This window comes from Dunckerocampus dactyliophorus, chromosome 16, assembly GCF_027744805.1.
Source record: "Dunckerocampus dactyliophorus isolate RoL2022-P2 chromosome 16, RoL_Ddac_1.1, whole genome shotgun sequence".
In the NCBI taxonomy this organism is placed as follows: Eukaryota; Metazoa; Chordata; class Actinopteri; order Syngnathiformes; family Syngnathidae; genus Dunckerocampus; species Dunckerocampus dactyliophorus.
The window spans coordinates 12,815,010-12,829,262 of record NC_072834.1 but is presented as its reverse complement, the minus strand read 5'-3'; the positions used below and the strand labels follow the sequence as shown (position 1 = coordinate 12,829,262).

Sequence of the window (14,253 nt, the reverse complement as noted above, 5' to 3'; positions counted from 1 at the left end):
TGATACATTTGTTGAGTATAAAGAAGTTCACCCTTCATACAAACTAGTTTGTGAACTGTGCATAAATTGTAAAAAATAATTTTGTTGCGTCTGTATGTGTTTTGGAACATCCATCATTCCCTTTTATTAGATCAACATAAACCACCGGCGCTGCATCAGATTATGTTCACTTATGTTGCGCACATTTTCACAAACAACTTTTGACAGCTAACGTGATGTTAAAAAACAGATGCTGCACAAGATGAAATTTCTGTCCTGTAAACGGACTTAATTATTCTGATTCATTGACAAAACAGTAGATGTTGACATGAATTGAACAATTCCAGGATTCAGTGCCTGGGATTCAAAAGAGGTAGTCTGGCACAAAGAAAGATCTCTGCAACTAAAAAAAAAATGAAATTAAAAGGTTCTTGTCCCAATTGGCTTTGGTTTGTCAGTACAAGTCAAAATCATTCACTGACCTGCTAATGTCAGTGCTTCAAAAAAAATCCCAACAAAAAAGGCCGTCCATGGGAGGACTTTGGGAATGTTTGCAGTTAAGAAACATCACAAATAACTGTGGCTAGAAATCAAAGCCATCTACTCAATCATCCTTTATGTGCAGATGCGTGGCAGTCATTTACATGGGCAGGCGGCCAATTAAAAAAATAATAAAAAAATGCAAAATGCGTCACAAGTCGACAGTTACGCGGTTTGTTTTTCTCCCTCCTTTCCAGCTTCGTGGGGAGAAGGTCGCAAACATTCATTAAAGTACAAATCAGTCTGCATAAAAAAATAAACTGCGCTGATGCGCCGTTTTCTCTGTTCTCCTTAAGACAACTCTGGATATGACTTTGCTCAGAATCTTCTCAAGGTGTCTCCTCCTCTGGCGTCGTGTAGTCGTCCAAGCGACAAAGTGTTTTTGGCCGGGACCACATCAAAGAAAATGGCGCGGTCTGAGTGGCAGAGTGGCTTGGAACAAAGCATCGATAAGCCACAGCAGCGACTGAAAGTCCTATTAAAGTTCAATCATTACAAGATTACTTCATGTTCTTTCTGTTGTGTTGCCTCCGTGCTTGCAGTCTTTGCCGAGCCCCGCTTGGCTTGGATCCAGCCCCGATGGAAAAAGAAGGAGTCGCCGGAGAACCTGATGGCAAAAAAACAAGAACAAAAAAAAACACACACACACAGAGACAGTACAACAGTTATAAACAAGCCACAATAACGTTGCTTTGGGTATGACAGTGTATTCAAGGCCTACCAAAAGGAACAGCATTGAAGCCCTGTAGTGGCGTTCCAGGATTTCCAAAGGGAATCGGACCAGGAGCTGCAGAAGTACTCTGGCCAAAAGATGGGGTAGACGTTCCTGTGATGAAAGTGAAATGACGAAACATTCAGGATTTCACAAAAGGTTTTGAAAAATTGGCAAACTAGACAAATCAGTGTTTTCCCTGTTTACATGCATACATACAGCATAGCCAACCGTAATGTGATCGCTCCTCTACAGTTACATTTGGGGTACGCACGTGCAATGTGTTTGTGAGGGGCTGACATTACGCACGCACACGTGTTCAATATAAAAATGTATCCTTAAATTACTTCTGCTGTGATTTGGCACTTAATGGGAAAAATAAATTTCTAATTCACTCATTCATTCACTTGACCTTCTTGGAGTGGTGGGGGCGCCCCCAATATAATGCTAGTAGGGGAAACACCGAGTATTATTCCAAGAACTTACCAAAAGCTGGTTTGTCAGCAGCAGCCCCAAAGTTGAAGCCTCCCATCTGTGGCGCCGGATTATTGGCGAGTGGTGTTCCAAACTGGGGCTGCGATAACGCGGCGCCAAAGTTAAATCCGCCGGATGCAGGCTGCGTGGGGCCCAAGGGGGTGTGCTGAGGAGTGGCGCCACCAAACGTGAAGGGTGTGCTGGGTTGCGCGCTCTGAGTCTGGGCAGCTTGTCCGAAGCTTGGCGCCACCGATGGCATGGTGGTGCCTCCGAAAGCAAAGGTAGTGGAGCTGCCGCCAAACGCTGGTTTAGTTGGCGTCACAAAGCTGGATGGTGCGGTGGCAACAGCACCCCCGAACGGGAAAGCTGGTGGGGCAGGATTGGAAGCCGGTGCGGGTGGTGCTGCGCTACCGCCAAAAGTAAAGGGCTTTGATGCGGTGGAAACAGATGCTGTGGAGCTGAAGGTCGTCTGCGAGGTTGGCGCTTCAAATGACGACTTTCCAAAGGTAAACGCAGACTGTGCCAAAGTGGTGACGTCAGCTTTAGCAGTGGAGGTGGCAGCAACGGGAGTGCCGTTTGCCATGGAGAAGCCTCCGAAAGTTGGTTGTGTCGTATTCTGACTGACTGCTGTCTGACCAAAAGCAAAGACCTTCTGGCTGGTGGCTTGGGGCTGTGTGATGCCAAATGCAAAGGAGTTAGCAGCGGTTGTAGTGGGGGCAGCAGCAGCAGCGGTGGTGGTGGCGACAGCTCCAAAATTAAAGGTGCTCCCGGTAGCAGGAGCTGGCGCTGAGGTGGTACTTGTGCTAGTTGAAGCTGGAGTTGACCAGGGTCCAAACACGGATTTTATAGCAGGCTGGGCTGCAGGATTTGTGTTGGTGGTGGTGGTGGTGGAGCCGGTGGAGGTCAAACCGGTGAAAAGTGATGGTGTAAGAGTGGTGCTGCTTTCTGAGGCACCAAATATTGAAGAGCTCAAAGAACCCGTGGCAGATGTTGTAATGGAAGCTGTGTATGGAGGCGGGGCAAAGCCAGGCCCTGCAGTGGTGCTGCTGCCAAAAATTGGCTTGAAGTTTTGTACAAGGGGTTTGCTCTCTGGGGCTGACATAGTTGATGTGGTGGAGGGAGCAGTGGTGGCAGCAAAGATGGGTTTGAACCCCGAGGCGAGCAGAGGGCTGGAGTGACTGAGTGACTCCGAACTACTCGTGGCAGCAGTGGTGGAAGGGGCTGGGTTAGCGGCAGAGGACACAACAGTGCTGCTGCTGAACAGGCTCGACAGTCCAAATGGGCTGACTCCGGTCAACGACGGAGTGCTGCTGCTGCTTGCAGGCTTGGAAACCAGGCCCAGAACCTGAGTGAAGGCAGAGGGCTGGCCCACACTAATGGAAGCGGGCTGGGACTGTGAGGCAGGTGGGGGTTTTGGAGGGTCTGGGACAGTGGATACCTTCGGGTTTGAGACACTGGGTGGTACAAGTGCAGTCAATGCAGACTCTGTGGACACAAGGAGGCACAAATTAAGAGAAAAGAATGAAGACACCACTAAGATCAATTTCTGTGATGAGCCTTCAGCTGTTTTATCGGTCACTTCCACATCGGTGGTCCTACCTGTGGCCGTGCTAGCAGCAGAGTTTACGGGACTCTTCATCTTCAGAGCCTCCAGCAGGGGATTGGAAGCCGATGGTGATGGGCTGGGATCAAGGTTGATGACAGGTGTGGCCGAGCTCGAGGTTTTGGGCAGAGGGGCAGCTAAAAGGCTACTCAGGGTGAGGGTGGCGGTGCTGGGAACAGAGGTGGTAGACGAAGCAGGCATGGCGGAAACGGTGGTGGAGGTCAGAGAAGAGGTGGACTCTTCGAGTTCGGGAGCTTGATAGACACAGGTCAGAGTTCAGGATGGGGTTGAAAAGGACACAAAGATGCATTTGGGTGTCTTCTCATATCTATGCCAACTCACCGGGTGTCTCCAGAACCTTCTGGATCTTGCTGATGGCGGCCTTCTTCTCATCATCCAGATCCTTCACAGTTACGGTGTAGCCCAGCTCTGGTGGCGGAGGCTGCAAAACAATAGTGATAGTTCATTATTTCCTATGGAAAATTTGTTTCCAACTTCGGAGGTTCCACTGTATAAACGTAGTCATTGTCACTCCTTACCAGCGAGATGTGGTCGTCCCGGTTGGCGGATACGAGCTGAATCTTTCGTTTTCTCTTCCCACCACTCCCAGTGGAGTCTGTTGAAGTCGTAACTGGGACTTTGGGGGCTGGAGTCTGTTTGGCTGCAAAACATTGGACATGAGTATATGACTCCTTACCGTGCAGGACTGCAGAGTCACACTTACAAGTCTCAGGGGCTTTTTCTGAGGCTGTCTTATCTGACCTCACAGAGGACGCTGAGCTGGGAGAAAGACAATCATCCTCTCTGGTAAGAGAAATCAACAAGATACAAACAGTAAAATTCACTTATGTGAATTCAGGATCGATAGGGAGGCATAAGACCATCATAAAAACACACCTGGGTCTCTTGGAGGCTGTTTCTGGTGTCTGAGAGCGAGAAGAACCTGGGCTGGACATTGGAGAGCTCGGCGCCGATGGTTTCTTAAACTGTCAAAGGAGGCAAATGTATCATCATCTCCTTGCAGCCACTTTAACAACAATGACACACGGTGGGTGTGGGTTACCTGCACAAGACCCCCCAGTGAAGAGCTGTAGGAGCTGTAAATGGGGTTTCTCTTGGAGCCAGGGGTCCCTCTGGGGGCGTGGACTCCACTGGCAGAGCTGATGGAGGAGGTGCGAGACCTCTTCATTATGGACTCTTCCGTCACTGAGGTCATGCCTCTTTTTAGGCTTCCTGGTCTAGATGAATGAAAAGGGGGAAGCATAGGACTACAGACGATCCAGTCAATATAAACACTAAGCGACAGTAAGGGAAGGTTAAACTTACTTAGGGACCAGTTGTGATGGCGCTCCGTTGGGCAAAAGAGGCTCAAAAGCCGAGTGTGCACTTCCTCCACTGTCATTACGCCTGGGAATGTATTAAAAACGCACAATAAATTATTTATGCACTAAGAGCCTGACGTATGTGTTACATCACTTACTGTATGTGGTTGTTTATCCAAGGTAAACAGAATTATAGATTAATGGTGTAGCACAGGCATGTATATACATATGTATGCATGGCGTAGCTCAATAAATTTGAATATTTGTGAAAGCTAGTTTATTTCAGCAGTCCTACTTAAAAAAAAAAAAACATGTTCAATAGATTCATTACACAGAGAAATATTTCAAGAATGTACTTCTTAATTTCTTAATCATTTTTGATGATTACAGTTAAATAGAAAACCCCAAATTTAGTATACAGTTTACATTTCAAAACGTTCAATATTGGAAACTACACTCTCAAAAAATGAACTGCAAAAACCTCCTGAGCCTTTAATATTTGCTTACTTGCACTCCTTAAATCAATTATATTTAGTACATATTGTAATTTTTCAAGATATGCTAGTATAGCTAGTCATGGCCAAAAGTTTTACGAATGACAAATATTAATTTCCAGTCTGCTGCCTCAGCTTTTATGAAAGCAATTTGCAGATACTATACAGTAGTCCCTTGCAATATCGTGGTTCGATGATCGCTCCCTCATTATATCACGTTTGTTTTCAAAAAATAATAGACAATGGTCTATTAGTCATAACATATTGAAATACAAGTGATATTAGGTATTCTGGTCACTAGGTGGGAGTAATGACACAAAACAGTCATAAAAGATGTCCTTGCATTACATTACCTTAAAACTACATGAAGTCCGATATGATAGATTGAAAAAAAGTTCTCCTCCCATTCTGGGTGGAAGTGGTAAGTTTTCGGCTTCTTAAGTTTAGTAGAAATAAATCCGAGGCTAACTGGTTAACTCACTCACTTGCTATCTAGCGGCCGTCTCGAGTCCCTGCAGCATACGAGTTGCACAATGTGATGTAAACAATGGAGAACAGGTGTGTAGAGGTGACCTTTGGAAGATGGCCTGGTGTCAACAAGGGCAGCTAAGAAGCCAGTTCTCACCAGGAAAAACACCATAGACAGGCTGGTATTGGCAAAATGTACAGGGATTGGGCTGCTGAAGACGGGGGTAAAGTCATTTTTTCTGGTGAATCCCCTTTCACATTATTTGGGGCATCCAGAAAAGGCTTGTCCGAAAAAAAAGGCTAGCGCTACCATCAGCCCTGTGTCAAGCCAACAGTACGCCATCCTGAAATCATTCTTGTGTGGGGTGCTTCTCAGCCAAGGAAGTGATCTCACTCACAATTTTGCCTAAGAATACAGTCATGGATAAAGAATAGTACAAAAAGATCCTTCGAGAGCAACTTTTCCCAACCATCCAAGAACAGTTTGGTGACAACCTATGCTTTTTCCATCATGATGGAGCAAGCACCCTGTCACGAGGCAAAAGTAATAAATGGATCGGGAAATAAAATCATCAACATTTTGGCTCCATAGCCAGGAAACTCCTCGGACATGAATCCCTTTGAGGACTTGTGGTCAGTCCTCAAGAGGCACAATTTGCAAAAACAGAATTTGCAGAAGTGAATTGACAGCAAGACATGGTGAATTGAAAAAGAATGCAAATATCAACTCCTTACATTAACTACATGAACTTTCAATAAAAGTCTTTGACACGTATGAAACGCTTATAATTATACTTCAGTACATCATAGTAACATCTGAGAAAAATATCTGAAAACACTGAAGAAGCAAACTTTGTGAAAACCAGTACTTGTGTCATTCTCAAACCTTTTGGCCATGACTGTATACTGCATATTAGAAAAGAATATATTTATAAGTAATATAACAATTCGGCTTTGGTGGAGGTCTGTAGAAAAGCAATTGTGGAGTGTACCGGTATGTGTGTTTGTTAGTTAGCAGGCTACTTCCTGTTTCATGAAGGATGAGAAAAATATGGGGGGATCCCATTATTATTCTAAGAGGCGGACTGTTCCTTTAATGCCATTGTGATTCAAACTATAATAATATATTTCTGTATTATCCTCTTTATCCAGATCCCCACCAACATTTAATGGCTTCCTCCTTGTTCCATGTGCCCCTGCCTCTCTTCCAACGGTTGGTGGAAATTCTATCTATTCTATAGAAATCCTACTGCTGGCTACAGCTTCAATATTAAAAGATAAACAAATAGTTTGCAAACATTTGGCGGGCCAGATTAAAAAGCTCAACGGGTCGTATATACATGTAGCCCACAGGCCGTAGTTTGCCAGTATCTGGTCTCATGTCTCCTCTGGTTTGTATACCTTCTCTTGGTCTTCTGCTCAGTGGTGAAGCTCCTGTCCTCATCTTCAACCTCTCGCTTGCGGCTCTCCTTCAACACTTTGAGGACACTTTCTCTGGAGCAGGGGTCGACCAGGTCCCTGGGGGCTCCAGCACAACTCAGGTGGTCCAAACTGATAGGAAGATTCCAATAATGCTTAGGTCTACTCCACAGCACATATGGTATCAAAATCCTCATTTCCCACTATGAGTGTGTGTGTGTGTGTGTGTGTGTGTGTGTGTGTGTGTGTGTGTGTGTGTGTGTGTGTGTGTGTGTGTGTGTGTGTGTGTGTGTGTGTGTGAAAAAAAAACCTGGGGCTACTGTGGTCCGGCCGGGCTATCTTCATCGTGACGGGACTGTGGGCAGCCAGGGAATTTCTTGGTGTGAGAACGCTCTTCTTCCTGAAGCCATCCCACCTGACAGGAGACATAATCCCCACTGAGGAGACACCCGGCTGCTGAAGAGGGTAGTGACGTTGGGGGGTGATGTTGAAGCGTCCTGCTGAGCCCGGCGGCTCCCTTAAAAGGATGGGGAAGGCACACCTTGAGATTAAATGTCCACTCACTCTCCTTACCTCTTCAGTAAGGTACACACATGAAATCCAATTAGATGTTTTTTTTTTTTTAAATCTCAGTTTTGTCAGACTGATTTGAGAAAAGTGTGTCTTGTATTTTGGGATACTTATTTTCAAACAAAAGATGGTAAAATGTTAGAAATACATCTCACTGCAGTTCTACATGACACTAAACGTGTTAACTTAAAGGGGCCCTATCCGGTTCATTTCAGGGGCTTTTAAAATAATATTGGGGCACTATAATACGTTGATTTGAATAAAATACACCATAAATCTCAAATTGTGTACAGGGCAAGCGTTTAGAGGGGTCTCGGTGTATAGAGCACCGCTTTAAAGTATATGAACCCCTTGAACAGCTTAAAGTAGAGGTGCAGACTCGATTCACGCGACTTGGACTCGTGTCAGAATTTTGATAACTTCAGACATTGACTTGACAATATCATCAAAGACTTGCTGAAAATTTACATCAAGCTAAAAGACACCACACATCTGAAATCAAATTACTCATAATCTCTTTAATAGTAGCAGAACATTTGAATCTCACCTTAACTGTTATGAGCAATGAGGGGTTGCGGTCAAAGTTACCGACAATTTAAGTTGAATTCACATGTTTTGAGTGTATTTTATGGAATTTCCATGTACACTTGCCACTATAAGTGTTTGTATAATTTCTGTAACACTACTATTCTTAGTACTATGCTGATCAGAATATCAACTTGTTTTCTTTGTCTCTAAAAATGTTGTGATGCTCGTTGTGTCCGTGAATGAAATATATACTGTACATAGTGTTGGAATGGTACTGCTGTTGATAGGTGTGGCTTGCCATAATGTGCATGCCACAATTCCGCTAAAAATGTTACCGTAATTAATGAATTTACTTACCACCCTTAACGTGTGATTTTCGACAGCCCTAATAAAAGTACAACTGCCATATCAGTTTACTTTCACTCCATTCTACTTTTCGTTAATGTTCTCCAATGGACGGAAGCACTGCTGGCTTCTGGGTTGTGTAGTTCTATTGACTCGCATTACAGTGTGGGCTTATTTAACAAAATACATAAATACTGTAAATAACGGCGCGTGTCCTGTCTTTTTTGGTTTTGTTTTGTTTTCCTTTTGGTTGGTTACCCCTCCCGTCTGCTCCCAGTAAACATTTTTCCTGTACCATCGCAATCACGGGATTAGTAGTAAAGTTTCGTTCTGGACAGATGAGTCCAAAATAAAATTATTTGGTCACAATCAAAACCAACATATCTGCAGGGTTCACAAACTTTCCAACAGCACTGTATTTTTTCCACTGTCAACTGAAGCTCACTTTTTAATAAATATCCATATTGAGTGTAATAAGCCATACAAACAATAAACGTTTGATACAGTGTATGTTTCGTATAATGGAAATTCATTTTAAACTTAATTTAATATCGTTTTGATAATACAATTGTATATTATTTAGGTAATAAATTAATTTACCAAAACAATCGTAGGAACCATTTGGGAGCCGAAAGAGCCGATGCTAACTCTTTTCTGTGAGCCGAGTAATAAGAGCCGAAAATCCCATCACTATAATGAACCGTAAACATACCCAGCAAATGACAGCCTCCTGTTCGGGGTGCAGACAGCATGGTTGGGTCTGGACAAATTCTCCCGAAGTTGCTCTCGGGGGTTCCCAACAACTCTGGGCCTCCCGAAGTCGCCGGTCGGACTTTCGGGTTTGCCAATGTAGCTCCCCATGAGAAAGTCCCGGGGGCTGAAAAGAAACGACTCGCTCGCCAAGTGTTGCCCGCGATAAACGGCATTAAAGCCCGGTCTTGTCTGTCTGAAAGGCCGCTGTGACTCGCTGCGTTGCTCACGCCTCTCACCGCCGAGCTTGGTCCTCCTCCGTGACACCACCGACACGTCGCTCACCCACCAGTCCCAAAAGCGAAGGAGGTAGCCGACTGGAGCGATCAGTCCAGTCCAGGGATTCAGGCCTAATCTGGCGGGAAGCCGCGTTCCGCAAAAAAGGAGCCACACCACGCCACAAAGCGCTAAAGTGATAACAACGTATTGGAACGAGGGAGCGAAATAAAGGATTAGACTAACTAAAGCTAAAGCACAAAGAATAGCTAAATTTCTCTCTCTAGGTGACATGGCGGCAGCGCGCCCATCATGCTGCTCTATACTGCTTCTTCTGCATCGGCTACTATCGTGCTTCACTTTCACATTTGGTCCACCCGCGCCGCCCAATGGATGGAAGTGGTGTCGCAGCAAAGAAAAATAAGCGTCTCAGAAACACACTGACTCCACACTGAATCACATTCCATATGACTTGCTGCTGATGAAAGCAAAAGCTTATGTCAAATATCTTCTATATGACAGGAGCACAGGGACTACTCCAAAAACGCTACTCAATGCTACTCAACTCCTCTGTAACACTCTGATGTTTGTAGGAATCTGCTGCATACATTTTTACTAGTTTTGAACTGAACTCACGAACCGGTCTGATGTCATTCCTGGTCCCGATTTAGCCTTTGGACCACCAATTGAAAGGCCCCTGTACTGTCCTTATTTTTTATATATAATATGTATTCATAAGATGCCACATGGATTACTTACATTTTGCAGACAATTGAGGGTTTTTTTAATTTTTATTTTTACAAAGTGTTTCAAATGTCACATACAGCGTATGGACGGTAAAATAATGGATACTGTTTTGTACATAGCACCAGAATTGTAGTGTTACATAAATATATAAATTATATAAACACTTCAAAAGCAGACTTTTGAGAACAACAGTCGCTTATGAGCAAAGTATACACCGTGTATCAGCGGTGTCCAAAGTGCGGCCAGGGGGCCATTTGCAGCTCACCACTTGTTTGTTATTGGCCCACGATGCATTCTAAAAAATACAATTAGACAAGAAAACTGTGTGTGTGTGTGTGTGTGTGGACAGGGAAAGGGTGTAAAGTTGAAATGTTGATAATAACTCTTGCCATATCTTTGTTGGTTTGGTTTTACAAAATTAAAATATTAAAATGGCCTCCATGTTGTCTGGTTTTTCTGTATGTGGCTCTCAGTGGAGAAAGTCTTGGACCCCCACTGATGTGTATTGTCACAAGGCAGACAGTTCTCCACCTAAAACGAAAGGTCTTGCTCCATTGCATTTCTCCTGTCTCTTTCGCTCAGTTTTGACATTTGGACTTCGAAGGTTTTGTCGAACGCACTGTAGTCCACGCGAAAGGCACCCTTCTCTAAGGAAATGCATGACTCGAACCGGTGACCCCACAGGATCTCGTCCTCCGTGTAGGACGTCCTCGCCTGACATGTCATACCTGTAGAAGGACGACAAAACTGTTACTTAAGTGCATCATCTGCTTGCTTTGCACGCTTTAAAAGCATAAAAATAAAATACCCACCCGAGGCTTCCACGATGCCCTCCAAGATGACGATGATCTCAAAGGTCTCCCTCCTCAAACGATCGGCACCCACCTCCCAGAAGGGGCTGTTTTCGTTGATGATGTGAGTGATGGTCTGGGGCTCCACCAGCAAAAGCCTGTCTCCGCCCGTGTCGTAGCCCATGTTGATCTCGGACTGCTCCAGTGGGATGAACTCTCCCTCTCTGGTCTGTCTGGATCTGATTAGCTTGGCCCGGATCTTGGCATCCACCATGTGGCTCTCCCTCAGGTCCCCGATGCGGAAGAGCATGCAGAGCTTCTCATCCCGCTCGCATATGACGCAATGTTTGCTGAAGATGAGCGTCTGTGCCCTTTGCTGGGGGCGGGAGATCTTCACAAACATGCAGCCCACCATGAGAGCATCGATGATGCAGCCCAGGATGGACTGTACCATCAGGAGCACCACCCCTTCGGAGCACTTCGCTGTCACCATTCTGGAGCCGTACCCGATGGTCCTCTGGCTCTCGAGCGACAGCAGCAGGGCTGACAGGAAGCCGTCCACGTTCTCGTAGCATGCCCGCCAGCGTGGGTCGTGCACATGTTCGATGTCGCCTCGCAGCCAGGCGCCCAGGAAGTAGATTCCGCCAAAGGCCACCCACGTGAGGATGTAGCACATGGTGAAGACCAGAAGGAACCAGCGGCACTTGAGGTCCACCAGCGTGGTGAAAATATCAGAGAGGAAGCGGCTTTTGTCCTCAATGGGCCCTAAGTTGACCCTGCACTTGCCGTCCTTGGTCACGTAGCGCTGGCGCTGGTTGCTGGCAGTCACATGCACTGGGTGCTCGTCGCCGAGAAGCTTACGGCGCTTCCTCTCTGTCTTGGTTGCTTGGAGGGAGAGGTTGCTGCTGCTGTTCGAGCCCCTTGATGGCCACCTGGAGCTGAAACGCTTGAGTTTCCTGCTGCGCCGAGGCTTGGGGGCCTCCTCGGTGGTTTCCAACAAAGTCTCCTCTTGTCGAACCAACATAGGGTCCTGACTGCAAGAACTTTGGGTCTGGGAGACCTCCTGAGATGATGAGAAGTCAGTTCTTGTGGTCATTGTTGAGGTAATGATAGATGCCTGAAATGAAAGAAACATCAGATTCAATAGTAGAGGATAATAAAAAGCCGTACCGTATAAGAGGTAGATTCAGGTTGTGGTCTAGGCAGCTGAGTCTTCATTGGAGGGATGGAGTTCCTGCGAGACTAAATCCTGACCTTGCTCCTGTCGAGACTGTTGCTTCGGATTGTGGCTCTGCCGCCACCGCCGCACATCACACTGGAGATCATCTCAAAGGGTTTCAAGAGGCTCCGATCGGCTTGTCGGGACAATGAAAATGAAAAGTGAGGAACGACTGCCAGATGGTTGGAGTACTTTGAGCGTCCCGTATGATTGACCAGCTTTGTGTCTTGGCAAACACCACTTGAAGTGGACCACTCTGTCTCACCACATGGTTTACCCAAGTGGGGGATTATCCTTAATAATCCACAATGTCCATCTGAGACGCTCTGAAGAAAACATTAGATTGGAAAAAGATTACCAGAAGGCTTAAAGGACACATTGTCATAGATATTAACCACAATAAACATCATCAATGGATGATTCTTCTCCACGTTCATTCATTGTCATTCACAAACTCCCTCTAGCTGGATAATTTACTCAAATTCAAATTCCATCAAAACAAGCGAGAAAGAATTAATTAGAAATTGGCTGGCGACCAGTCCAGGGTGTACCCCGCCTGCCGCCCGAAGTCAGCTGGGATAGGCTCCAGCCTACCCCCGTGACCCTAATGAGAAGCGGCATAGAAAATGGATTGATAATCCTTTTCCTTAACACTACACAAGCTATATATACTGCCATAAAAAAAACTCCGACTTGCTTCTTGATATATATATATATATTTTTTTTTTTTTCCCCAACACCTTCCTTTCCTTTCTTTCCACAGGAGGATATCAAAATGTAAATGACAAAATGTAAGCAAAGAAAATATTGTGTCAGCATGTAAAAGATATGGTGTGAATGAATTCCCAGTACTAAAATATGGACAAGGTGTAGGATTAAATAAACTCTTAAATAATTACTTCTTCCTACTCCTTTTGGGACATTTTCAACTGTAACCACATGAGGTTCCTTAATGTAACTTGTTAAGCATGTCTGAAACAAATAAACCATACCATATGTGGTCGCTGTAGGAAGGTTATTTCCTGCAAAGGATCAATAAAGTATATACAGTATGTTCATGAAGCTTGCGTGGAAACAGATGGCAGTTCAGCGGTTATGTAAGCGCAGCTGGTTTTGTAAGGGTAAAAAAAAAAACGACGAGTGAGACATGTCGGTGTAATCCCTATGGGAATAATTGTGTGCTAAAGAACATCGCCACAAATTGATCACAGGCAGCTTTTACGCACAACTGGTGACAAACTGTCGCTATGTACATATAGCTTTATACCTAGCACTTTATTAGGTACGCCTCCAATAGAATATTGATTAAAAATACACTAAAACAAATGCTTTGTTTGTAGCAGCATAGAAGTAGTGGTTCCTAATATTTTCTTGCCCTAGAATGTAAACTCAATAAGGTGCATTTTAAGACCACCTGAAAAATTGCAAGAATCTCCATTGTGCAGTTAGTTCTTCAGGAGATAGGAAGTAGAGCTTCAAAATGCAATAACACTGAGTAATTAATTTTTGGCAAACGAGCATTAAAGTGAAATAGGCTGTTCATCAGCTGATCAAAAGTTTAAGACCACTGCCTTTAAAAGCCAAAATCTTGGCAAAAATGTGGATTCAATGTCATTTTGTCAGGTCTTCACACTGTCGTGATCTCTTGATGGCAAAGGCAAAAAAGCTTTCTCTCTTTGACCACAGTTGGATTGTTGAGCTGCAAAAGCAAGGCCTCTTGCAGCGCGCCATTGCTGCTGAGGTTGGACGCAGACGCACGAAATCACAGTTGTTACTGGTGCAATCTGCAGTCCAATAACTTATCAGAAGGCATCGGCGAGAGATGGGTTTTAAGAACAAAAGTTGTCTTCAAAGGCAGCACCTCCTTGACTGTTTGGAATTTGCACAAGAGCACCAAACATGGAACATTGAAATGTGGAAGATAGTTTTACTGATGGAAAAAAAAAGTGGAGGGGGCGGCATCATGATCCAGGATGCTTTTTCTTTCAATGGAACAATGGAGCTTCAGATTGTGCAGGGGCATCCAACGGCAACTGTCTATCTGGAGATGTTGCAGGGGGCATCTCTCATGACTGA

The 14,253-nt window shown here is 44.9% G+C and overlaps 2 protein-coding genes across 4 annotated transcripts; both read right to left on the bottom strand.

Annotated features, from left to right (window-relative positions):
- Positions 1 to 95: 95 nt before the first annotated feature.
- pom121 (POM121 transmembrane nucleoporin) lies at positions 96 to 9,777 on the bottom strand. Its single transcript, XM_054756022.1, has 13 exons — positions 9,167 to 9,777; positions 7,322 to 7,528; positions 6,994 to 7,143; positions 4,635 to 4,715; positions 4,372 to 4,546; positions 4,206 to 4,294; positions 4,033 to 4,112; positions 3,848 to 3,969; positions 3,651 to 3,750; positions 3,305 to 3,562; positions 1,718 to 3,190; positions 1,241 to 1,345; positions 96 to 1,126 (listed from the first exon to the last, which is right to left on the bottom strand). Exons 1-13 carry the CDS (start codon positions 9,712 to 9,714, stop codon positions 1,020 to 1,022), a joined length of 3,495 nt encoding a protein of 1,164 aa, XP_054611997.1. The 5' UTR covers positions 9,715 to 9,777; the 3' UTR covers positions 96 to 1,019.
- A 456-nt stretch (positions 9,778 to 10,233) lies between these two features.
- On the bottom strand, positions 10,234 to 12,299 carry LOC129169467 (G protein-activated inward rectifier potassium channel 3-like). Of its 3 annotated transcripts, none has more exons than XM_054755893.1 (3): positions 12,213 to 12,299; positions 10,980 to 12,075; positions 10,234 to 10,895 (listed from the first exon to the last, which is right to left on the bottom strand). In XM_054755893.1, exons 1-3 carry the CDS (start codon positions 12,282 to 12,284, stop codon positions 10,699 to 10,701), a joined length of 1,365 nt encoding a protein of 454 aa, XP_054611868.1. In that variant the 5' UTR covers positions 12,285 to 12,299; the 3' UTR covers positions 10,234 to 10,698. The 3 variants fall into 3 exon arrangements, with proteins under 3 accessions (XP_054611868.1, XP_054611869.1, XP_054611870.1); XM_054755894.1 differs by having other exon boundaries at positions 12,129 to 12,267; XM_054755895.1 differs by lacking the exon at positions 12,213 to 12,299 and adding an exon at positions 12,129 to 12,206 and having other exon boundaries at positions 10,980 to 12,021.
- Between the last annotated feature and the right edge of the window lie 1,954 nt (positions 12,300 to 14,253).

Bases quoted from the DNA above. Each gene is read 5' to 3' on its own strand.
- pom121 (XM_054756022.1), bottom strand. From the start codon at position 9,714: ATGTCACCTAGAGAGAGAAATTTAGCTATTCTTTGTGCTTTAGCTTTA. The intron at 4,295-4,371 runs GTAACCCACACC...CTCCTTTGACAG, and splicing joins CACTGGGGGGTCTTGTGCAG to TTTAAGAAACCATCGGCGCC. The intron at 4,113-4,205 runs GTGTGTTTTTAT...TTCTCTTACCAG, and splicing joins ACAGCCTCCAAGAGACCCAG to AGAGGATGATTGTCTTTCTC.
- LOC129169467 (XM_054755893.1), bottom strand. From the start codon at position 12,284: ATGATCTCCAGTGTGATGTGCGGCGGTGGCGGCAGAGCCACAATCCGA. The intron at 12,076-12,212 runs GTCAGGATTTAG...CTTTCATTTCAG, and splicing joins ACAGTCTCGACAGGAGCAAG to GCATCTATCATTACCTCAAC. The intron at 10,896-10,979 runs GTGGGTATTTTA...GTCCTTCTACAG, and splicing joins GGGCATCGTGGAAGCCTCGG to GTATGACATGTCAGGCGAGG.